The sequence below is a fragment of the Arachis stenosperma genome, chromosome 4, assembly GCF_014773155.1.
Source record: "Arachis stenosperma cultivar V10309 chromosome 4, arast.V10309.gnm1.PFL2, whole genome shotgun sequence".
NCBI lineage: Eukaryota > Viridiplantae > Streptophyta > Magnoliopsida > Fabales > Fabaceae > Arachis > Arachis stenosperma.
Window position 1 is genome coordinate 141481 of NC_080380.1, and position 25959 is coordinate 167439.

General features: G+C 33.3%; 2 protein-coding genes across 5 annotated transcripts; both read left to right on the plus strand.

Annotated features, from left to right (window-relative positions):
- The first annotated feature begins 4607 nt into the window (after nt 1-4607).
- LOC130974128 (pyrophosphate-energized membrane proton pump 2) lies at nt 4608-11800 on the plus strand. The gene is made up of 15 exons (XM_057898882.1): nt 4608-4921; nt 5125-5417; nt 5492-5695; nt 6467-6618; nt 6696-6843; nt 6922-7054; nt 7585-7757; nt 8508-8628; nt 8749-8936; nt 9111-9548; nt 9632-9796; nt 10141-10296; nt 10389-10500; nt 11015-11234; nt 11388-11800. The coding sequence occupies exons 2-15, from the start codon at nt 5319-5321 to the stop codon at nt 11485-11487; spliced, it is 2409 nt and encodes an 802-aa protein (XP_057754865.1). The 5' UTR covers nt 4608-4921; nt 5125-5318; the 3' UTR covers nt 11488-11800.
- Nucleotides 11801-17653: 5853 nt separating this feature from the next.
- On the plus strand, nt 17654-25795 carry LOC130976867 (uncharacterized). Of its 4 annotated transcripts, none has more exons than XM_057901813.1 (16): nt 17654-17938; nt 18004-18059; nt 18138-18172; nt 18257-18341; nt 18426-18537; nt 18607-18677; nt 19103-19166; nt 20161-20223; nt 20293-20364; nt 20474-20575; nt 20928-21002; nt 21316-21420; nt 21937-22053; nt 23015-23071; nt 23247-23331; nt 25557-25795. In XM_057901813.1, exons 1-15 carry the CDS (start codon nt 17717-17719, stop codon nt 23301-23303), a joined length of 1293 nt encoding a protein of 430 aa, XP_057757796.1. In that variant the 5' UTR covers nt 17654-17716; the 3' UTR covers nt 23304-23331; nt 25557-25795. The 4 variants fall into 4 exon arrangements, with proteins under 4 accessions (XP_057757796.1, XP_057757797.1, XP_057757795.1 ...); XM_057901814.1 differs by having other exon boundaries at nt 25567-25793; XM_057901812.1 differs by lacking the exon at nt 25557-25795 and adding an exon at nt 23467-23790 and having other exon boundaries at nt 17655-17938.
- Nucleotides 25796-25959: the final 164 nt, after the last annotated feature.

A 25959-nucleotide genomic window follows, 5' to 3' on the forward strand; every position in this document is an offset into this window, starting at 1 on the left:
AAATTGGTTTTTAATATATAAACTGGTTTTTAACACCTCTGTGTATTGATGCAGGATGTAATGAGCGAACCACCGTTTGAACATTCGGCAAGTTCAACAAGTCCCTCAAGTCCACTATTATCACCACCAGGAGAAAAAGAAGGTATTAAGAAACGCAAAAACCCACGTGTAGTCGTTGTTTTCACTGTTAAGAAATCATGCTTAAATAACACTTTTTCTTTTATGAGATGTCTAAAATCTAAATGACATTCTTCTCTTTTTAATTTTTAAACAAAAATATTATTCCTACACTCAAATTAACCACTAAATTCAAGTATTTATATATAAAATACACATATAATTTAATTTATTTTCAACATATATTTATATTTTAATATATATTTGATGATTAACTTTAATGCTAATTTTGCTATACACATAGTATAATCCATTTTTAAAATATATACTTCTCTTCTCTTTAAAATTAAAATGAAATATATTTTAATTTATTTGACTAGAATACTCTTTAATAATTATTATAATTATGTTAATTATTTGGTTGATTTAAATAATAATATATTTATTGTTATTTTAATAAAAAAATTTTAATACTTTATATTATCACATAATATATTGTAATTTCCTCAAAAATTATTTAATTTATATTTTTTATAGTTCATAATTAACGATAAAATATTAGAAATAATAAAATTTATTACATTAATAAAAAATATTTTTCATGTATATTTGAATCAATTAAACAATTAACATTAATTTATACCTATAATTATAATAATTATTAAAAGATATTTTAATCAAATAAACTAAAATATATATTATTTTAATCATTCAAAATGTATATTTTATAAACAAAACGAAGAAAAATGTCATTTAGATATTTTACAGAAAAAAATTATTTTTTCTTTTTTATTTTTATCAATCAGTATAAAAAATAGAAAATGTTAAAAAAAAGGATTAATATAAGGATTTAATGTGTAGGCTAGTATAAAAAATAAAAAATGTTAAAAAAGGATTAATGTAAGGATTTAGGGCTCGTATAGGAATTTTAGAAGTAATTTTTTTAACTTTTGACTTATAAAAAATAATAGTATTAATGTCTGATATAATTTTTAAAATTAAATTATAACTTTTTAAGAAACTATTTAGGAGCTTATAGAGAAGTTAAAAAAAAAATTACTTCTCCCATAATACTTATATTTTTTATCACATTTCTATAAAATAAGTACTTTTAGAGTTAAAAATTCAAACACAAAATAACTTATTTATAAATTACTTTTAACAGAGTCATTTATTATTTAAGTTATTTTATCAAAAGAAATTTAATTAAGTTGATTATCCACACTTAGCCTTAATGTATATGCTGCACGTAATCTCTAAAAGAATTTAATATAAGGAATTGCTAGAACAATAGGCTAGTATTATTTAAAGATAAGATAAAAACAAAGAAAAATTATTGATCACCTAAAATTTCTCTTATCTAATTTTTATTTCGATGTGTAATGTTGAAGCTGGTTGTTTTGCTATATATATAGGGGCCAAGTCTGAGTAACTCCAACTCTAAAATCTCAAAGAAAACATCATTGGATTTTGTTTCGCAGGCAGCAGCTAGCACGTGGATTTTTTTTTTTTAGTATCTCTTATTTCTTAGTCATGATATTTAATCTTATCATTTAGACAAGGATCATAAAGCATTTCTTGTTAGGCATGTATATATTTTATCTGTTTTGAGTGTTTCTGAATCCCAATTAACTAGTGTGTTAATAGATGCTAACTATGTATTGATTTATATTTTTATTTATTAAATATGTATAAAGATAATAAAAAATAAGTTAGTAGAGATAACATGTAACTTATAATTTAATAATTAAAAAGGTCCCAGAATAAAATCTTAAAAATAATTATATATATAAAAAATATTTCAAAAAGAAGGTAATTAGACACTAATTTATCTTATAAGTTATATTCTCATTTTATATATATATTTAGGGTGTAATAAAACATAGAGCTAGCAACGGATATGATTAATTGGAGACAATATTGTATTTATAATATAATGTATTTTGTTGACCATCCATGCACAGATGTTTTTAAATTACTTATCAGTAAACAAATTCTAATTAAATCATATCAATCTTACATATTAGGACATAAAAAATGTAAAAATATATGACATTAAACAACTTAACATATTAGGATATAGAGTTAACTTTTTGTTGATCAAAAATAAAATTTAGTCTCAATTTAATGCGATCTCAGATTTTGCTGAAGTATTGACAAGAACCACCCTCATGTATTTTTACATTTGTTCGAAATTACAACATACATAATAACAAAAAAAAATAGTTATTGGCATCTTACTCCACTGCAGATAACAGCTGTCTAACATAATAACCTTTGAGAAAGTATCCATCCAACTCGATTAGAGGCATGCACCCATCTTTAAAACCCCTTTTACATGCATCCAAACTTATATATAATCTGTCGAACAGTGGCAGTGACTCTGACTGAAGTATGACATCAATCATAGCTGCACTCCCTAGATTACTCCTATGTAGTTCCATCAGATAGTCACAGATCTTTTCCTATTGAGTTTGTTCGCTGCCTATAACTATCTCTCTAGCCGCCTTCAGTCCCCTGCTTATCCTTTTTTCACTAAGGTGTACATTGTAATTTTTAATCATGTACTCCCTAACTTGTTTAGGTTTTAAGTCAGGCTGAGTCAGTAGCCTCTTGACCAACATCGATGTCACCCATTGTCTTTCAGTTAGGTTACTACCAAAATTTCTAGCACAATTATACACTACATCCTTCCCTTCATATACAAAATAGTCCTTTAGTGTATTCTTAAAACTTTTCATTATGATGAATGTTTGTCATACCTTAAACTCAACCTCCCTATATTCTGTCTCCTCATTGAAAGCATCAAATGCAGGTCTTACTTTTATCATCATCTGACACTGTGCTATTAAATGCTTCACTCTCATATTCACAAGGCTTGTCATAATACGAGTTTAATTCTTTTTCAACAATTTCAAAATTTGAATTCACTATATTTTCATCCAGTCCATTTTCAGACCCCACACCACTCCCTGTTTCAGGCCCTTCACTTACTTCACATTCCACCCCAATTTTTTTATCCCTCAAAATATGTGTCCTCTTCCTACTTGAATAAATTTTGGAAGTCTATTTTTTGGCTATTTTTGGAGAATAATCTGGACCACCTTTACTTAGTCTAGTCTTATCTCTACTATTTGGGCCACTCTTGATTAATGTCATATTTGGACCAGACTTCACTTCACCATCTGGTCCATATTTCATCTCACCAACTGGACCCTGACTAGCTCTCTTTCTTGGTGATACCATTTTTTTTCTTCTTTTTCTTCAATATCTCATTCCTTCTCTATTCCTCATTTCACTGCTATGAGTATCTTCATATCCCGGAAGAGGTGGTTTGTATAACTCGTTCTCAGTTGTTTCATACCTATCACTTGAGGATGATGAGTCACTCAAAATAACCTCCTCAGCTTGCTCCTCCTTCTCCACAACTTTTGGCACACTAATCAGATGATCAAAGTAGATATAAATTTCATTTGTCTCCTTGTTTTTACTCTTGTTATTCTCATGTCATTTATCGCAACATCACCCCTCATTATATGTAAGCTAGATTCTAAGTTAGGTGTCATGCTATCAAACCAAAATATAGTCTTGTTTTCTGTGTAACCCAACTCCTTTTGTAACGTTTCGAAATCAAAGAAGTTCACCAAATCAATGTCTAACGTGAAGAAGGTTACAAGCGTTTTGGTTGTTTTGTAAATACGAGTTAGAGTCTAGGGGGTTATGTGGGTGAGAACGACGTTTTCTCCCTCTTTAATCTAAAAATGACATCGTTTTTGAATGTGACAAGAGGACAAATTGACCCTTGTCCAATTCTCCTAATCCATGTTGGCACTTGATTTTGAACTAGCTTTCAGATTAGCACTGATAAGTGTCACATCATATTTTTTTGTCAACTATGGACGGAGGATACAAGGAAGAGAGCGCGATGAGTTATTTTAAGCACGGACAGAGATCAACATGAGTAACTTTTTTTTGTGAGGAGTCACCTTGTCCTAATATAAAATGGACAGGGATCGAATTGAGTTGGATGTTTACTCTTCACTTAAATTTAAAAAAAAATATTAGAATATAATTAGGATCAATTAAGATAAGTTAATATTATTTATATTTATATAATATATTTATATATTTATTATAAAATTTTATATTTTTATTATTTTGATTTTGCTAATACCTATATATACTCTTGTACATTATATCTTTGATAACTCACTCAATAATACGCTATAATTTCTTATATTGGTCTCTTACTTTTAAGAATAGCAAATAATAAATCACATAAAACAAATAATTTTATTAATACAGGGCGTCTCCCCCGTTTGTGCCTCGTTGGTGAGTCGTGGAACGAACAGCGATAGCGTTGACAATGAAATGAACAGCCAATTAGAATGAAGGCATAATGACGCGGCGCAAGTTTATTGGACAGGTCTGACCGATTGGAACTAAAAACCTGAGAAAAATGGAGTGAAAGTTAAATAAAATAGAGTAAGAGGAATAAAAGAAAGAAGCCATAGAATTAGAGGGGAGGTCTGTTCGGCGCGAGTGGCGAGTGACACTTGAAAGCGCAGGCTCTCTTCCGTTGAGTTGAGTTGAGTTGTTCCATATGTTGTCCTGTTAATAAAACCGACGATTTTAGTATTAATAATTATTACTGCTCGTGCTCAGTTAGTAATAACAGTGATTAGACACAAAGACGAAGAAGGGAAAAAGAAAAGAGAAATAAAGGAGAGGTTCCTTCCTGTTTTGCTGTGAACTGGAAGGAAGGAAGCTGAAGGTCAATTGGGATTCACCACTCTTGACACCCGTAAGTATTAGATCTTTTCCAATTTCTATTTCAGTTACGATTAATGGCTTCACTCACTCGCTTAGGCATAGATCGTGTTTCCGATCCCTTCAGATCTATTTCTGCATATTCTATCTAATTTCTTGAAATTAGAGTGGCAATCGAATGGTTCGGATATATGCATTTAGAGTTTATTATTTACTTTTTTTAATTTTATGAAATAGTGAAGCGAAAAAGGGAGAAATCCAAGAAGCAAGTGCATTGCATTGCATGCTGAGTGAGAGTTGGTGGAGAGTGAGCGTGGGATTAAAAAAGGGAATTCAAAATTCAGCGACTGGGGTCAGGGGGTGACTTGCCCCAATCTGGTGGTGAGTACAACCCTTATCCTGTGGCGCGCAGGGTCAATTCCAGCCACGGCATGATGATCGATGACGACATGGAGGCTGGTTCTTTGGGGCCTTACCACGACAGGCCAAGAACTTTCCCCAACATGCGCACCAAACCTTACACCCCACTGGTAAATTAACTCCACAACCACTGCTTCCTTCATCATCTAATTTCAACCATTTTCTCACTCCCATCTTTCTGCAGATATTTCGTATTCTCCTGGGAATAAATGTCCGTGTTCTATTCATTCTTTTGCTCCTCGGATTTGGGGCTATCTTTTACATGGGAGCCAGTACATCTCCCATCATTGTGTTTGTCATCTCTATTTGTATTCTCAGCTTCCTTGTGTCTATATATCTTACAAAGTGGGTGCTTGCAAAGGATGAGGGCCCCCCTGAAATGGTTCAGGTAACTCTATTTCCTATGCTTAACTTTTTATGTCCTGCTCCCACAAACATTCTAGATTTATATTCCCTTTTATTGAATTCTGGTCTTCATTTCGATTACTGGGTTTTACGATATGAAATATTGATATAGAATGTGATGTGAATCACGTAGAACAACTATATCTACTATATCTTTTTATCAAATAGAGAGAAGTTGATTGTTGTGGATTCTGTAAGAGAGGATGAGGTCGATTGCTGTAGGTCGCATCCCTGGCTAAAACAAAAGTGGCATTTCATCCATAATCTTTTGACAGAACAATTTAGCATTAATATAACTTTCATGTGGGTTAGTGAGCGTTAAGTAGAAAATTTAGAATTCTCATTCAATTTTCTCAAGTTTAGTTGATTTGGGTTAGTGAGCTTTAAGTAGCCACCTATATACGACAAGATGATGAAAACTTGTCTAGAGAGTTGGTTGGAAGAAGAAGACAAATAAGCAACAAAGGCACTAGTGCAAACATCTCATGCATAGGGCCTAATTTTCTATCGGAGAGTGTGGAGCTATTTGGTTTTTATTTTATAAAGGACCAACTATCTCAAAATCTTAAGCTATTGCATGTAAGGCACATGAATAATTTTTGAAATATTCCGATGAAGCAAACTATTTGTTTACTATATAACAGTTCACATGTTAAAACTTATTCTAGATTTGTGATGTCTTTTATGCTGACTTTGAATATCATACCATGAACTCATTGTTTTCTTGTCCTGAGCTTATCATATTGCTTTCTAGATAGCAGATGCTATACGAGATGGAGCTGAAGGCTTCTTTAGGACCCAATATGGGAGTATATCCAAGATGGCAATGCTGCTTGCTCTTGTCATTCTTTGCATATATTTGTTTCGCAATACGACTCCTCAGCAGGAATCTTCTGGTGTGGGAAGGTGACGTCATACCGAGGCTATGGATCTTTTCTTCCACCTTTTCCATGTTCTTACATGTCATGTATGTTCTGTTTCAGGTCAACTTCTGCTTACATCACTGTAGCTGCATTCCTTTTAGGTGCCCTTTGTTCAGGGATTGCTGGATATGTTGGGATGTGGGTGTCTGTTCGTGCCAATGTCAGAGTCTCTAGTGCTGCAAGACGGTCCGCAAGAGAGGCATTGCAGGTCATTAGTTTATTATCAGTTCCCGCAAAAACTATGACTGGTTCATTATTCCTATATAACACTAAGAAAGTTGTTCAGGTAGCTACTCGTGCTGGCGGTTTATCTGCTATCATCGTCGTTGGTATGGCTGTAATTGGGATAGCAGTTCTTTATGCCACATTTTATGTTTGGCTTGGCGTGGACTCACCAGGGTCGATGAAAGTTACTGATTGTATGTGTAGTTTTCTCCCTCCAATTGTTTTGTTTTTTGGCAAAAGATTGTTTGTAAATTGTTAGTGTTGAACATGAACAAGTGCTTTTTATGCATAATTCTTACCTTTTTGAGCTAGTTTCCAGTTTGATTAGTGTTTTATAACTTGTGGTGAATTTCATTTCGGTGGGTATTTTTGAAACTAAAAATGAGCCTATGGGTCAGGTGGTTGACATGGTTGAGGATTTGGCTTAGGTCATTAATGGTTCCTCAATGTACTGAAAATAAGGGCAAAAGAAAAAAATGGATGAGATATATGTGACTGTTTTTTCCCCCTTTGCAAGAGGAAATTATTAAATCTTGACCAAAATGAGTTTTAGATGTTATATTTGTGATTATTGAGGTCTATTTATTAGCTATTTGACTGATGACTGCAACGTAATTTTCGTTGTACTGTTAGCATTGAGCAATACTTGCTGCATCTTTTAGCTGTTTTTCTCTTATCTGTTCTCTCTGTCTCTAATTCATATTTGATTCTTTTCCACCCTCAGTGCCTCTTCTTCTGGTTGGATATGGATTTGGTGCTTCCTTCGTTGCACTGTTTGCTCAGTTGGGTGGTGGAATATATACAAAAGCAGCTGATGTTGGAGCAGACCTTGTTGGAAAAGTAGAACAGGGAATACCTGAAGATGACCCTAGGAATCCTGCTGTTATTGCTGATCTGGTATTTGTTGTTTAATTTTGTTTGCCTCAGTTTGAAGATTCTGCACATTATATTGATTTTCCTTTTTAATTAAAGAAAGAAACATTTAAAAAAATCTCTGTTTTTAGTCACTGCCTGTTTATGTTTGTGGAAATGATTTTGAAATAAGGTTGTATATGTAGCCAGTAATGAATGTCTTTCTTTCCCCCCCTCTAGTTTGACGACATTAATGTTTTACTTGGTGAATTTTCAAACGTGGAAACCTATGATAGAATATATTTAATTCACTGTTGGTGACTGTATAACTTAAGCAATGGATGGTGTTTCTGATTACAAGTTCCTTAAACAGATTTATGGGATTTTCTAAGACATTTGACGGTCACTTTTGGGTTTTCTGAATTATTTTATATATAGAGGCAAAAGTACGGTATATAAAACGTTAGTTATATGCTTGTAGTAATGTGTATTGAGAACTGCCTTTATTTTCCGTTTCTTAAACTTTAAGAACTTAATATTCTGCTTCAGGCCAACTTATAAATACACACGAAAATCTTAAGTAAACACTATCGATTGATTGATATAAATATACATGAGCTGATTATTATATTATTTATTTATTTGTCAAATAAATTGTACTTGCAAAACTATAAAACCTAAACCAAGTGAAGTGAACTGCTTCATGTTTATAATCTGCACTTTTGTTTATGCTTTTTGGCTAGGCTTTTTTACTTGCATTCTTTTATGCCATAATTGTTTTATTTCGGTTTTAAGGTTGGAGATAATGTAGGAGACTGTGCTGCTAGGGGTGCTGATCTTTTTGAAAGTATTGCAGCTGAAATAATCAGTGCTATGATACTTGGAGGAACAATGGCTCAACGTTGTAAAATTGAAGGCAAGTAGCCAAGTACCCACTACATAGTTACCCCAATGTGTCTATGCTTTGCTTACTGATTTTGGTTACCCATTGCTTTATGTATGCTTTTCTAATTTGATGTTTTCTCTTTTGACTCAGATCCATCTGGCTTCATCTTGTTTCCTCTTGTTGTCCACTCATTTGATCTGGTAGTTTCCTCGGTTGGAATATTTTCAATTAGGGGTACACGTGAATCTGGAGTAATGGCTCCAATTGAGGATCCAATGACAATTCTTCAGAAAGGATATTCTATTACAATAGTTTTAGCTGTTGTGGCGTTTGCTCTGGTAATTGTTAATCTTCGATTGTGATATTTGAATTTGGCTTTTCTAATTTCTCCAGTTGATATAATTGATTGCTATATTTCTGTTTAGGATTGGGGCAGTGAAATATCTTGAATCTTTCCCAATTCTTGTTACAGTATATATTCTGATTATTATTTGAATTGAATTGATCTGCAGTCTACACGGTGGTTACTTTATACTGAGCAAGCACCTTCAGCATGGTTCAATTTTGCTTTGTGTGGGCTCGTTGGTATTATTACTGCTTATGTTTTTGTCTGGATCACTAAGTATTATACTGACTACAAGCATGAACCTGTGCGCACATTAGCCCTTTCTAGCTCCACTGGTCATGGGACTAATATAATTGCTGGAGTCAGTTTGGGTCTTGAGTCAACTGCTCTTCCTGTCCTTGTCATCAGTGTAGCAATTATCTCAGCTTACTGGCTGGGCCAAACCTGTGGACTAGTAGACGAGACAGGAAACCCAATTGGTGGGCTGTTTGGCACAGCTGTAGCAACTATGGGAATGCTTAGCACTGCAGCTTATATTCTGACGATGGATATGTTTGGCCCAATAGCTGATAACGCTGGAGGCATTGTAGAGATGAGTCAGCAGGTAGTTCTGGCCAAAATAATTTTGTCCAGTGTTATTTCTGATATTTCTCATGTAAAGTATATTGACAATTGATCTCTTTTTAGCCTGAAAGTGTCCGAGAGATCACCGATGTCCTCGACGCTGTAGGAAACACAACAAAAGCCACCACCAAAGGATTTGCCATTGGTTCTGCTGCTCTTGCATCTTTCCTTTTGTTTAGTGCTTATATGGATGAGGTTGCCGCATTTGCTCATCAACCTTTTAAACAGGTCTGCAGAACTAGTTCCAACTTAATTACTTAACTATCCTTGAGCATGTTTTACTCATTCTCTATTACATGTTCTTTGGTTTTAGTCTTTACATTTTCAAAATTTTAATCCAGCCCTTGTAAGTTATAAAGTCTATTTCTTCCTAGTGTAGTCATTCTCTTAAACTTTTCCCAATCCTACCTTGAACGTTAATGGAAGTTTTTGGATTCAAGAAGATTTAACCTTAGTTTTCGTTGCTTCTTATTTATTTATTTATTTTTTTGTTTATTCTGAAGCTACTTACAATTCAATTATCTAAATAGATTTCATTATTTCTTTGAAAGCTACTTACAATTGAATTGCAGGTTGATATTGCAGTTCCAGAAGTTTTCGTCGGTGGGTTGTTAGGTTCCATGCTTATATTTGTCTTTAGTGCTTGGGCATGTTCTGCTGTTGGCCGAACTGCGCAAGAGGTTGTTAATGAAGTAAGAAGGCAGTTCATTGAGAGGCCTGGTATAATGGTGAGTTTTGGTTGCTGAAGTAATATCGTGAGGATTATTTTAAGTTTTGAACTACTCCTTTTATTTATTTTTTTTGTATATATTTTGTACAGGACTACAAGGAGAAACCAGACTATGGTCGCTGTGTTGCTATTGTAGCTTCGGCATCATTGAGAGAGATGATAAAACCTGGTGCTTTGGCAATCATTTCACCTATTGTAGTTGGTGAGTTAATTCCTGTGTTTAATTGCTCATTTTTATATTATTATTGCTGAGATTGTGAGATTTAGGTAGGAGAGGAGAAATAAGGAAAGAGAAAAGTTATGAATAATATGATATTGATATGATTACATTATTCATAGCCTTTCTCTTCCCTCATTTCCTCCAATATATGAATCATTCAATCTCAATATATCAAAATGGTATCATTTTCCATGATCTGTGTTATCCCTCCTTTAGCTGTCAAGTTCCTGAAATTTGAACTTGTATTCTTCATATTCATAGTCTTTCTCCCTCCGTATCTAAGATCCACAATCTAAACAACTGTGAAAAGGGATTAATGCTTTATATTTAAGGACACTAGAAAGTGGATAGTCTTTATTGAAATAATAGTATTTTTGAAGTTTGGAAGTTTCAAAACCTTCCATGAAACCTTATCATCACTTGTAAGCAAAACCCTCACATTGCTGGTATGAATACTTTTAGGCCATGGTTTGCTAAATTTTTCTCTTACTTGCAGGTTTCCTGTTTCGAATTTTGGGTTACTACACAGGGCATCCCTTACTTGGGGCTAAAGTTGTGGCATCTTTGCTGATGTTTGCAACTGTAGCTGGCATTCTTATGGCACTTTTCCTGAACACAGCCGGTGGTGCCTGGGATAATGCAAAGAAGTATATAGAGACTGGCGCTCTTGGAGGCAAGGGGAGTGATGCTCACAAAGCAGCTGTAACAGGAGACACGTAAGGAGTTACTTTTTATTTTAATGCTATTTTTTCTTGCAATAATGAATGTCATATGCATGCCAATGGTTATTTTATAGAGCTTTTCAGCTTTTTTTCTATTTTACATCTATCAATGTTTCTATTGCTTGTAATCTTGGACTGGTGGGACAGAGTTGGAGACCCTTTCAAGGACACAGCTGGTCCCTCGCTTCATGTTCTCATAAAGATGCTGGCAACGATTACGCTTGTAATGGCTCCAGTGTTCCTGTGATGTGAGAGTTGATATCTCTGCTGCGGCCAATTTGATTTTGATAATTTTGGAAGCATAGGGAAGGGATGGGATAGGTTATATGCTTATATCTATCAATATATGATGTGCATTGAATCGAAGAGCCTGCCTGATTTTACATCGTCATGTATACGGAATTGTCCTGTCCTTCATCGCTTGTGGGAATAAATATTTTAATTGACTGAACGTGGAGTGAAGTAGACAAATAGTAATGAGAAATGAGGACCATAATTTTGGGTTTTGATTGAATGATGGCATCATGTATGTTGACTTGTTAATGACATTTTTTTTTAAATATTATATATATCTTTATTTTTTATTCTTGGTATAAAAAAATCGATAATAAAACAGAAAAGATAAAAAATTTTCTGTTATATTATAAAAATATACAAAATAAAAATATATAAAAATTAATATAAATATATTTTTTTTTCCTGACTCATACATTGATACACACCTTGGCCCCATTTTTGTTTCCCCAACTCTTCTTCGGCCATTCAACGGACAACGACGGAAACGCCGCGCCAGTCTAATAAGTAATAACACATTAAACATGATCCTGAACTTACAATATGGAGATGTTTTGCCACGTTCAATTGTTTTAGCGCTTCAATAAAGCGTAATATTAGAGAAAACAAAAGGCATGCCCAAAACAATTAAAAGAAAAAGTCAATATATTGATATAGTTATTTTTGTGTGAAGTTAATAATTAAGAATTATTATATGATAATTTAGTTAAATTTATTGAATTATTTAATAATTTATATATATATATATATATATATATAACTGTATAAGAAAAGAGGAAAAAAAACTAAAAAAGTAACAGGAATACAGGACAAGTAGAGTAAGTATTTCACTGAAAAAACAATTGTTATAACTTATAAGTTATATGTTTCTAAAAGGATAAGTACTCCGTCACCCAAAAACAGAAGATAAGTATTCAATAAAATTTTGAAAGATTTTATAATAAAGTTATTAACTTAATTTTTATGTGTTGATAGTATAACAAATGTTTATACAAGTATTTAATTATTTATGGTCACATAGTAAAGATAATTAATTTTTAACTATTTAAAAAGTTATTTAAATATGTAAATTTAATTAGATAATTGTTATATTATTGGTATATCAAAATATAATTCTAAATTTAGACTTTTGTGAAAAATGAAAATCAAAGTACTATCTCACTTTCAACAGGATATTCTTACCTGTTTTGATAAAATTTGAGCGAAATTAAAATAATTAGATTTAATTTATATAGAATTTCAAATGACAACAAATCAATTGAAAAGTATTTTTAAAATAAATTATTTATCCTGTCTGTAACTAGCGAGAATCATATTAACTTTTCAGTTTAATAATATAATAGTAAATAATTTTAGACTAGAGTTAATAGTTAAAATTGTCTCTGAAAGATATTTCGATCTTCATTTTAGTTTCTGAAAGATAAAATTAATCAAAAGTGTCTCCAAAAAATACCGATGTTGATGGAATTCGTTCTTTCGTCATCTCGGTTGCTGAGGTGTGTAACGTTTGCTAAGCTGAAGCGTTAAGTTTGGCACACTCTAGCGTGACTAACGTTAATGCTGAACAGATAAGTTTATTTATTTAGCTCAAATTAGTCCTAATGTTACAACCCTAACCTAACCTCAATTTAAAGCATAAATGTGTGATTCTCGTAGTAGATGACCCTATATGTTTGTTCAGTCGCTGTCATGTTGAATGGAAGTCGCAGCGGTGACTTGCCGTCTCAATCTCTTAGTAGCCATAGTTCCAACTCTTGTATGCGACGGAGGAGGAAGATCAAGGACCATACATGTTTTTGTGGGTTGAGGACAACGATAAAAAAATCTGGTACAAGAGAGAATCCAGATAGATTGTTCCACATTTGTGCAAGATATATACCCGATGAGTACGGGTAAATTAATTTTATTTCCCGTTTTTCTATATCTATTTTGTTGGGTAGTTGAAATTAATATTTTTTCTGAAAATATTCAGAAGGAAAGCCACTGCAACTTTGTTAGGTGGGTTGATGATGATGGTACGCAGCAGGGGAGAAACTGATGTAGAGGTTGGTGGTGACTATGATGAATGAAGATTAAATGTTTCATGGGGATTGGATAGCTTGGAGAATGAAATTAGAGCAATGAAGATGCGAATAATGTATATCTTAGTTGCAACTTGCAATGATTGTAGCTACTATCATTTATGCATCACTTTTGTTCACATGTATCTTCAAATAAAACTACAAATGGAGTGTCATGTTGTTGTGCTTTAGGGGTGTTGTTAGAGCTTTGAGATTGAATTAGTTGATATGTAATGATGATGTGACTTACGAATTAAATCAGGTGTTCCAGCTTAATTGTATTTAAGTCAACATAAACTTTTCATTTGAGTATGATGAGTTTCATTGAAAATACAATATGGTGATGTTTGTACCTAAATATAAATTCACCAAAAAGTTGTATACATCAAAATAGACATAATAATTGTTATAATCCATAACAAGCATTATAATCATATCATATTATCTTAGTAGATATACTATATGGGTAATCAAGCATCCACAACTTAACAGAGCAATTCAAAACAAAGATTCTATAGTATTGTTCACCTAAATAAAACAACATAATAAGCTTAACTAAAAGATCCTGATAACACAACTAGTTTACACAACCCTGTTCCTAAAAAGCTAATAACAACGACATACAAAATACATTTCCTAATTAAAGTTCTTAATCTTTCTTTCTTAGATGCTTGAAACCTGAAGTTAGTACAAATGTCATGAAGCTTTGCATCTTCTTAACAGTTGCAAAACTTGTTCCTTTCAGTGTTTCAGCAGATATGGCCACAGGTGATTTGGTGGAGGCATTTAATCTTGCCTTACGTTTAATGGCATGCAATTTGGGTGGCCTTCCTCTCTTTGCATCCTGCATAGGCCAATTGGTAGTAGGGGTGAAAAAAGGTCAGACTAGGCCAGGCTTTACTCTTAACAGGCCTGGCCTGTCATGTAGTTGATTGGCCTGAGCTTAGCCTGCAGCCTGCTATAAGCTTTTTTCAAAGTACTAAGCCTGACCTGTTATTCAGTCTGGCCTGAAGCCTGTTAAAAAGCCTGCTAATTTTTTTTTTAAAATAAAAATATTATTTAAAAAAATATTTTTTAATAAATATATTTATATGTAAAATGTCATATTTAATATTTATAAGAATTTTTAAACTTTAAAGTATTTAAAATATACAAAACTATTTATAATTAAATATAATAAATTTAAAATATCTCATAATTTTGTTAATAATAAAAAAATTATTTATATATGTAATTATATATTAAAAGGCCCAAGCAAGCTTGACAGACCAATAAGACTAATTAGTGAGCGTGGGTCTGGTCTATTAATATAATAAGGCTTTTATAAGAGCTTGAGTCTGTGCCTATTTTATAACAGGACAGGCCAGGTCAGGCCAAACACAGGCTAGGCTGCAGGTTCCTGGCAGGCAGCCTGGCCTTTTTCCACTCCTAGTTGGTAGAACCATTATTTTTCAACTAAATAAATGCAAATGGTGTTAAAGATAAAGCAATAGTAAATAACTTGAAGGTCTTCAACAGACGATTGGCTTTCTTGTTTTGGTGGGGAGCCTTTTGGTTGGCTGATTGTCACATTAGGTTGTGGTTGGACTGGTGGAGAAGATAGAGAAAGGGATTGAATATCATTAGTTTTGGTGTTTGTTTCATCTGTAGGGGGAGTAGGCTCTTTAACAAGTGCAAGTTGCAGTTGCATTTGCCTAGCTTATTTCTCAGTATCCACTTTTTTCTTCTTTGCACAACCTCTTTTGTGTGTCCAACTTCACCACAATACATGCACGTGATTAGATTGTACTTCCTCTTCATCCTAGGGCTTGACCCAGTTGGTTGTTCACCCATGTCTCTTCTCCTCTTCTTGGTAGGCTTGCTGGGTTTTGGCTTAATTAGGGGTGGGACAGGGGCAGGTGACAATTTTTTTTTTCACAGATCTTGTCCTTTCACTGGGTTGACATTGAAACAGTATGTCCTTTAATATGCCTCCGTTGTCAACCATTCATGGCAGTATTCCTCAGTCATCTTACCATGTTTATCCTGAATGGCTGAAATTGCATGCATACATGGCATTCCTGTTGCCAGCACATACAAATTTAATGAAAAAATTGAAATCAATTCTTACTAAGTGAGAGTAAGAGAAGGAATGAAAGAGTTGGATAATTTATCTGTGAGTGGCCAGAACCTATAAGTGAAAGTGTACTTTCCCAAGTCCACCACCATGTTTATTCACCTTTGTAGAGTTCACACCATCGTACTGTCACAATTGTATTCATCATCTCTTAGCACATTTGGAGGCTTGTAAAGGCTGTCCTCAACATTCTCATAGGAGTCATGAGAGTCACTGTCTTCTTCAACCTCTAATGTCTTCACATGCCTTCCAGCTCTTGTGGTGGTAGTGACATTGGTCTTTGCTTTGGTCTGAGGTGGAGCAGAGGTAGGCTTGGTAGGCTGAGTATAGAGTTTTTTGGGTTGTGATGAAGTATCAATAGGGTCATGCGATTTTTTGATGGGCTGAGATAATGGTTTGGTGGGCTTAGATGATGATCCAGTGGCTTTGGTGGATACCTTAGTGGGCTGAAAGGATTGCTTAGTGGGCTGGGTATGCAATTTAGTGGATTGACTTGGTACTTTAGTGGGTTGGGTAGGCAACTTAGTGGACTGAGAAAGCAATTTTGAGGGCTGAGAGTATAATCTATTACCATCACCTGAGGCCTTCGAGGATTGAGAGCATGCTTTTGGATGAAATGGTAGCTTAGTGGGTTGAAAGTGCTCTTTGATAGCTTATTTTTTTTCACATATTTTTTCTTCTCATCAACCACAAACGGCTTTGAAACACCATGCTCAAAATACAGATTGATCAAATTGAAGTTCCTCCTATAGTCTTTGACCATTGCAATCAAATTATCATCTGTGGCCAGCCTCCTCAATCTAGATTCAAGAGGAACTTCACAAAGAACACATCAAGTGTGTCATTGTCAACTCCCATTAACTACCATGGTGAAATATAAATGTCATAGGAGGACCCTCCATCTACAAAAGTAAAAATCAAATAACGTTAATCAACAACAAATATAAAACAAACTCAGAATAACAACTGCATGTAAACACACAACAACCAACATACTCATAATCATCACAAACCCTCGACTAAGACCAAACACCAAAATAACCACAGCATAATAACCATGAAACCCGTCACAGCAACCTCACAAAGATCATGTTCTTCCTAATATCATACCTTGTCTAGTAACGTCAACTCCAAACCCTGATCTAACTAAATGGTTCTTAGAACTACGTCAACATAAAGCAACACACACCAACACTGCAAAATCAACAAAAGCTGACAAAAAATTAAATCTTTACCTGTGGCAGTTACTGTTCCTTCCTCCAACTGCGTAAGTTCTCCGCGAGCTCCTCCAACTTTCCACTCTAGTAACGCCAACTCTTCCACAAATGTCGATGCGCACAAAGGTCGTCAAGTAAACAAGGAGGTTCTGATAATAGGCAAGTGTCTCAAGACAAAGAGTCACATGGTAGAGAGGTGATGAGGGGTTTTGGAGCTAAAGTTGAAGAGGGCTGTTATGAGAGGAGGTGATGGGGAAAAAATTTGAAAATTCCACTCTGGACTACAAACAACGTCGTCCCATGGTTTTGGGGTGGAGAATTGATGTTACGTCGTTTTGGTCTGTGCCACGTTGTAACTTAACGTTCCAACTCAGCAAACGTTACACACCTTAGCAACTGAGATGACGGAAGGACGAACTCCATCTACGTCGGTATCTTCGGGGACACTTTTGATTAATTTTATCTTTCAGGGACCAAAATAGAAATCGAAGTATCTTTTAGGGACTATTTTAAATATTAGCTCAATAAAAATATCATAATATTAAAAAAGAACATTTGACTATATTTAATAAAGTAAACAAAATTCATAATTTGTTTTGAAAATTGAATTTAATTTTTATATAGTGCAAATTAAATATATTTGATATGTGTATCTAATTTTGTATTTGTATCTTATATATTTCATTTTGGTAATAATCATAATAGATGGGATCATGGGAGGTGGGAAATTCATTTTACAATTGATATAAGAATATCGAGAGATTTAGTATTTGTTTATTTGTGGTATGTATGTCATGGCGGTGTGCAGTGCAGTGTGCTGGAAACTTGAATGAAGTGAGTGCATTGAAACTTGAGAGTAGGTGGCTGATTATGAATATGTGGACTATGTCAGTGAGAAGCAGCGGACTGTTTTGGTGTCAGTGTCATTGTCACTGTAGAAGAATACATTGCTCCGATTCGAAGCCAAGCCCACGCCGTGGTTTTGGCCTTGGAGATAACAGCAGGATTAAGGTAGGGTATTCTTCTTCTTCTTGTTCTTCTTCTTCTTCATTGATTCATTGATTGCTTCATTTCAGACGAACAAAGGAGAAGCTGGGACTGGCAAGGACAGAGGTTTGGTGTCGAAGCAAAGGTCTTCCTATTTTCTCTCTGTATTGTATTTTATTTTAGGGATGGTTGTTCGTAAAAGATGCTAACAGGCTCAACTCAGTAGCAGGGGGTCAACATCTCGTCCTCCATCCACTCGTAATTGCAATCCTCTTCTTATTCTATTCACCACTCACTACTCACTGTATAGTCATCAAACTTTGGATGCTTTTTTCTCTGCAGAGGCACCGGCACCACAGCTCGACGGCAAGTCTCGCAACAATACTTTGGATCTTGACTTTGAAGAACGACTTCAAGCAGTTAGAAGGTACAACTTTAGTTCTTCTCTTTCTGTTCCTTACTCATTTGGTAATTTTTCTACTCAAATTTGGGAACTTGCTACACTGCTCAGGTCTGCCCTTGAACAAAAGAAAGCAGACGATCAAAAACAGTTTGGACCCATTGACTATGATGCACCACCACCGCTATCTTCGGACCAGAAGACAATTGGCCTTGCTACCAAGGTAAAAATCTCTTATTTTCTACCACATGTAAATGTTCCTTTATATGTATACATAACCATCGTGACACAGATTGGAGTAGGAGTAGCTGTTGCCGTCTTCGGTATCGTTTTTGCTTTTGGAGATTTTCTTCCTTCTGGAAGGTATGCATGTGTACACCTAATACCGGACAATATACATTAACTCCGCAAGTATAGCTCTTGGCCTCATACCATTTACTTAATTGTTATTTTTCTTTTCACACTGTATGGCTTTGGTTTGCCAATTGCTTGTTGAGCCATTCTATGATACAAATTATTCTTGTTCTAGTCTGCAATGATCCTAGATAAACAGCAAATCATGTGCAAAAATGGTTTCTTCCTTCTGTATTACATTTTATTTTAGTTTCAACCCACTATAACTAAGGTGGTTTCTTACTTTTTGGTTGGAGTTGAGGTTCCTAGTCTATTTACATTAAATCCTGCATCAGACTTATATATATATATATATATATATATAACCATGCTTGCTTGAGACTAATGATTATGAATGTTCACACTTATCTTCATCGTGTTCATTCGATTGCTAGTCCCAATGAAGACAGTGCCGTGGTGAGTAGTAAGCTGTCGGAAAAAGAGAAGGCTACTCTTCAGGTATCATTTCTACTTTTCTAGTCTGGCAATCAGTTGGCATTTGCTGAGTTTAGATTGTTATGTCTTTGTTTTCAATGTTATTCATAGCTGATGTGATCAGGCAAGATGAGGAAGAAATAGATACAACATAAATACATCAAAGAAAAGCAGGATAGCGCCTATTACCCATTTAGGAAAACATTATAGAATTTCTCCTAAGGTGGTTTGTCCATACGAGAGGACCAATATAAGCCCTAGTTAGATGATATGTGTCAGGTACCAGAGATCAAGGGAGTGAAGAAGAAGAGAATTGAGTTTAGTTGCAGTGCAGAGAATTGTTCTGCAGTAATGATAATGCAGATTTTATGAACTAGAGAATTGTATAGTTGTATTACAAACTGAGTGTATTATTACAGTTAACAATAGCTAAGTGCTCTATATATAGAGAGGATGCTAACTAACTATAACAGAAAACAAACCAAGAGAGCCAATTGATAAATCAGATTGGTCTTGAAGTATTCTTGGTTTTCTTGAACACTAAGTTATTTCAGTAATCTTGCTCTTATACTCAACAATATGATTACATGGAAGATTGCTTAATGACTAATTAGAGTTAAGAGTATGACCAAGAAGAACTCTCCAAGTGAAACCATTCTGAGAATATAGATGTAGATTCACCTTGTGAAATTTGGTTTATGACTTAACATAATGTTGTTGGCTTGTTGCTGGATAAATTTGTAGCAAACCCCATTTGGAAAAGGCATTTGTGATTGTTCTGTGTGCATGACTGGATGCCTAAACTTGTTGAATTAATATTTTGTTCACTATAATTCACGTGAAATGTACCTACTGAAAGCATATAGTTGTTCTTTCATAGGCATAGCTTTGGCATAAGTGGATATGTTTGATCAGTATCTTGTATCACAGTATTCATAGTGTGATTGGTAAATATATTACATCATGTTCCCCCTCGATCTCTTTGCCCGTCTTATATGTACTTCCTGATGTATGGCAGAGTAGACTTGAGGAGTTTGAAGCAACATTAAGGAACTCCCCAAGAGATGCAACTGCTCTTGAAGTAAGTCATAGGTGTTAGTTCTTTTCTCCCCATTTCTGTGTGTCTAGATACATTGAAAATATTTTTCAGGGAGCTGCAGTAACTTTGGCAGAACTAGGGGAATATACAAGAGCTGCTTCTCTACTTGATGTTTTAACAAAGGTTGATAATGTTTTTACCATGGATATATTGTGAAACGTTGCATATATTTTGTTGTTGTTTGATCTTCCTTTAATTTTGTAACTGATTCTTTTGTTGGGTCCCAATTAAGGAAAAACCAAATGATGCTGATGTTTTCCGTTTGCTTGGAGAAGTTAAGTATGAACTCAAAGATTATGAAGGGAGTATTGCTGCATATAAAAGTTCAGCAATGGTTAGTTAGTCTTTCAACATTTCAACTGCTCTTTGCTGGTGGATTCTTTTTGTGAACTAAATACTCACATCTTAATTTCTAGCAAGGTCACGAAGAGTCAAGTATTTTAAGGAAACCAATAATTTAGGTTAGAACTTGGGATAGATTATGATATCTGTATTTTCTATTCATATCTTCTGGATTTTTTCTTAAAGTATGCGCTCAATATTCAGTTCTTTACCAGTCATAATATTTCCAATTTTTTAATAAATGTAATCTATCTGTTATGTCCACCTAGAAGTTGAAACTTTTGAGTATATCTGGCTTAAATTCCATTTGGAAGTATCTGTAAATAGCCTATTGTGAATGACAGGTGTCTAAGGATATCGAATTTGAAGTTCTGCGGGGCCTTACTAATTCATTACTTGCTGCCAAAAAGCCAGACGAGGTTTGTCATCATGATAAAGGATTCTTAGGATGTACGGGCTACTAAAATTAGTGACAACGTACTCTCAATTAAAATGAAAAACATAAAGACCTATCTTCAGATGTAGGGACCAAAAAACAAATTAATGGCATTTAGGGGCTAAACTGAAACCTAAAAAATAAAATTATGGAGGCCAAACTAATATGGCCACTCTGGTTCGTTAAGCTCTTATATTGTGCAGAAATATGGAGTTATTTTTTACACTGGTTTTAGTGGATGTGTCGACTAGTTGAATAAAAAAAAAAAGATTATTTTTCCATCATTTCTCCAACAGGCTGTTCAATTTCTTCTTTCCTGTCGTGAGCGTCTGAGTTCTGTAAAGGAAAGCGCAAAATCTGATAGCAGCCCAACAAACACAGGGAAGCTGGATCCATTCCAAGTAAACTCTTATTCTCTAAAATAATTGATATATTATATTTCTGCTCTTTTTGCAAATTATTGAAATAGATAGACAAATTTTGAAGACCCATGGAACAGGTAGATAAAAATTGTATTGTTACATGAACCAGTACAGGTTTTTATCATAATGAAACTATACACCTTGATATTTTCACATTGTGATAATAATTTTAACAAGATGGGATGCTTTTAAATGATCTCCCACTTCCTTGTAAAAATTCAAAAAATTGCATTTTCATAAAGCACAGCAGGAATGATTTTTATTGTATGTTGAAGTCCTTTATATAGCCAGATGGATGAATTTAATAAAATAGTGTCAATGGCAGCTACCAAATTGGTTAGCTTTCACCTAAGTCTTCTTGAAGAAGCAGTTGCATTCTTATAGTACATACTTAATGTTACTCATTTTTTCACACATTGAAAACATTCAATGCGTATATTTTGCATTGTTTTTCTTACATTTTGTCTCCCTATTTTCATATTATGAAATACTCAGGTTGAATTACTTCTTGGGAAAGCCTATTCCGATTGGGGCCATGTCAGTGATGCTGTAGCTGTTTATGATCAGCTCATATCAACATATCCTGATGATTTCCGTGGATACTTAGCTAAGGTCTGTAACTTCTCTCATTATTACTAAGCATGGAGCTTATGATCATTTCTGTTCGCGGTAAACCAAATTAACGAAATAACATAAGTTGAATTTTAGAATCTAATTTTTCATGTTGGCAGTATAAACGATAAAGTGCTGCACACTGTAAAACTAACAATATAACTCATTCACTATGCATGTGGCATTTGAGGAAGTTAGTAGTCATCGCATTTAAATACATGGATGGATAACTGAGTAAACACTTTTACATTAATATTGCATAAAATCAATCTATAATGAACATGTATATAATATTGGAATTTATCAGTGTACAGCTACAGTTTTCTGTTCCTTCTGGTTTCTTGGTTGCTTTGCCACCAGACTTCTTTCTTTTGGCTAGGCCATGGATTCATTGGCCTGCATGGCAACATTTTTTGAAAGATGTTTGTGCTTTTAGGAAGATCAAGCACCTCGTTTTGTATTTGGTAAATAAAAAAGATTATGTGCATGTACTTGCTAGGGGTGCTTTTGTAAACACCTAAGGAGGTGTTTTTCAAAGATAACTTGTGCTTATCAAAATTAAAAAAAGTCTAATATAACCTTATATATTAATAAATATCCAAATTTACCCTTATATTTATGTCTATTATGATCTTTTTAAATTTTAAAAGTTGTTTTATCAAACATAGTTGTTGTTGTTGTTGTTGTTTGTGCTTATTGAAAGTTATTTTTAGTTTGATTTACCAAAAATAATTGTCACAACTTTTAGAAAACTCTCTTTCAAAAGTCAGCTTTGTTAAACTATTTTGAAAAAAAAATACAAACTTTACCAAACTGACCGTTATAAATAAAGAGTACATCATACCTTTTGTGTTATGTTTCTTATATCAATCTCTTCCTCTTCCTCAACCATTTTTCACCTGAATTTCGTTTGCCTTCTCAGCCATGCATTCAATTCAAATATGATATTGTACTTATGTAGGGAATCATCCTAAAAGAAAACAAAAATATTGGAGATGCAGAGAGGATGTTCATACAGGTATGTTTGATTTATTAAATTTGCATTACTGATGAGTAGTTGATAAGATGTTAAAAATAAAATGCAAATACATAGCCCTGCATATATGTGAGACCGATGATTTAAAAAAGGCTGTTTTGATTAATGTCGTTATACTGTTATGAACATATAGTGTTAACCCACATCTTATGTGCAGGCTCGGTTCTTTGCGTCAGATAAAGCTAAAGTTCTTGTGGACCGTTATGCAAGATAAAACTTGGCATTCGCCTTCAAATCTAAAGGTATGCTGTGTAGCTCAAAAGATAATATCATCGTAATCACAAAAGAATATATCTGCAGTAGAAATTGTGATCATTATTATGAAAGTACAGAAAATGCTAGGGGTTTGATGATGGTATTTCCTAATGCTAATGCAGCTTAGAAGTGCCTCTTTGGGAGTCATTCAAATAGAGTAGGCATTTTTAGCTCTTTATGAATATAAAAGATTGTTATGCTTCTTTCTGTGCGGAAACACCCAGCAGTCATGTGATGTGTGCTGCGAGGGAAAGGTTTTGGTAGAAAGTTTCAAGAAGTCCACCAAAGCTTCTCTTTGGACAATGCCATAATTGCTCCTTCTATTCGTCAAGTGGAGTTAGGGGGTGTGTGGGGTAACATATTACATTGAGGTCATATCTAGTTAAGGTTTTAACCGTGTAAATATGGTTTTACTCCTTATTATGGAAAGTAATCTTTTTTTTCCTTTGCTTTGATTTTGGCCTTTTCTTTTTAACTATTATTATTACTATTAGCTTTTTAGTCTTGCTTTTCAAATCTATTATGATGATATTTTACTTATTATTTCAATTAAATTGATAATTATATAGAGGAAATATCCAAACTTGTTTTTGACCAAAAACTCATAGGATAAATTTGTCTTTCAAGATTTGAGGGAAAAAACAACAAATTTGTCTTTTTACCAAACAAAATCTATACATATTACGAAAGAAAAATATGTCCTTTTGAAAAAATGGAGTGACGAAGTAAAGGCAAATTTGATGCTTTAAAATCTCGGCATCTTTTGTTGTAGATAATATGGAGAATTTAATTTTGAGTTCAACTAATGAGCCAATTTTTTTTGGCTAATATCAATTAACTCTTTGAAATTATTTTTTTATTCTAAAATCTAAATCTTAAATTTTAAATTTTAAATTCTAACTCTAAATCCTCTAAAAATGAGGGTTAAAAAAATAATTTTATAATAAACAATAATAACGTGTTTTGTTAATGTCATAAAGATTTGGTAGTTTTTATGTTGGTTGTCGACGCCTAACATGATCATTCTCCTTTATTCGGATTTGGGATCAACAACTATGTAAGATTTTATCTTTTCTGCAACTGATATATCATAAAGTTTGAATTTATGTTTTGATGCATATTATTCACAACAAAAAAGCTAGATGTCCAAATTTCTTTTAAACCAAATTTTCAACCAAGTCATTGCACGCTTCTTCAGTTCTTTTTCTTCATATGTATGCGGATGCTGCTTTTTCTTTTCTTGCGCGCTTCTTTTTCAATGTTGTTGCTGAGTCGTTGCTGCCACCACCGTTGATGTCTTTTTTTTCTTCTTCTCCTTGTTTAATTTCTTCTCCTTCCCATCTTCGCTTGTTATCATTATTGATGTCTTCTTTTTCTTCTTCTCCTTGTTTAATTTCTTCTCCTTCCCATTCTCGCTTGTTATCATTATCAATGTTGTCTCGTTTTCATTTTTTATATATGTTCAGAAAATCAGTGCACAGAAATTGAGGCACAATACATAAATTTTGGTACACAACATAGAAATTTTTAGTATACAAATTTTTTTGAAAGATCACATGTTCAGAACATTGATACTCAACCAACAAAATAAAATATACATAATGCGAAACTTGGGTGCCAAACATACAAATTTTGGTGTAAGTACAAAAATTTTTGTGCTCATTATAAAAATTTTTGTAGGATCACATATGTTAAATATTGACATCTAATCAACAATATGTACAACACATAAATTTTGATATACAACATAAAAATTTTGGTGCATATTTAAACAATATTGAGAATTTAACATGCATGTTCGTCATGAAACATTTATTATGATAGTCGGGGTTATTGTGAAATAGATTTTATAGAGAAAAGTTGTTAGCAATTATATTGCTAGGAGGTTTATAATGCTTTTAAACAATATGATGTTAAAGAATTAAGCAATTATTTGTTGAGGAGGAAAATGAAAGTCAACTTTTTTTTTTAAAGAAATTGAAGTTGATAGTAATAGATCCATTGAAATTAAGACGTATTCTAGGTTAATGAAAGAAGTCCGGATGCTTATAAATACTTTAGAGATGTAGCAAACCCTTGGGAGTTAGTGTTTTTTTATTAATTTTGATTAGTATTTGATCAATACAAATATTAAATTATTTTTAATAAAAAAATATGAATATAAATTTTGACAAATATGACTGCAAACTGTGTTGACTTGTATCTATTAAAGAATTTTGCAGCAGGTTAAGATTGGGAACATCTATCATGAGTTTTGAGAAGTGAATGTTTGTGCAGATAGATTGGCATGGCAATGTTATGAATTTCAACTGAGATGTCATTTTTTCTTTTCCATTTCTTTATGTATTTTTTTAAGTTTTCATGCAGATTTTATTGGAATTGTATTTTTTAGGATAGTTTTTATCTAGTTTTTTTTTTTTGGCTTAATGTGTTGTTCTCTATCAAAAAATAATTTATAAATTCGATAAATATAGGTATAAATGATATATTTTATGTGTATAAATATCTATAAATATAGAATAATTTTTTGTTAGTTAAATATTAGTCTAAAATAATATTTGTTGGTTACGTTGTATTACTCTTATTGAATAGTACTTACAACATTAGTTAATATA

Bases quoted from the DNA above. Each gene is read 5' to 3' on its own strand.
- LOC130974128 (XM_057898882.1), top strand. From the start codon at position 5,319: ATGATGATCGATGACGACATGGAGGCTGGTTCTTTGGGGCCTTACCAC. The intron at 9,549-9,631 runs GTAGTTCTGGCC...ATCTCTTTTTAG, and splicing joins TTGTAGAGATGAGTCAGCAG to CCTGAAAGTGTCCGAGAGAT. The intron at 9,797-10,140 runs GTCTGCAGAACT...ATTGAATTGCAG, and splicing joins CTCATCAACCTTTTAAACAG to GTTGATATTGCAGTTCCAGA.
- LOC130976867 (XM_057901813.1), top strand. From the start codon at position 17,717: ATGTCATGGCGGTGTGCAGTGCAGTGTGCTGGAAACTTGAATGAAGTG. The intron at 17,939-18,003 runs GTAGGGTATTCT...GCTTCATTTCAG, and splicing joins GAGATAACAGCAGGATTAAG to ACGAACAAAGGAGAAGCTGG. The intron at 23,072-23,246 runs GTATGTTTGATT...TCTTATGTGCAG, and splicing joins CAGAGAGGATGTTCATACAG to GCTCGGTTCTTTGCGTCAGA.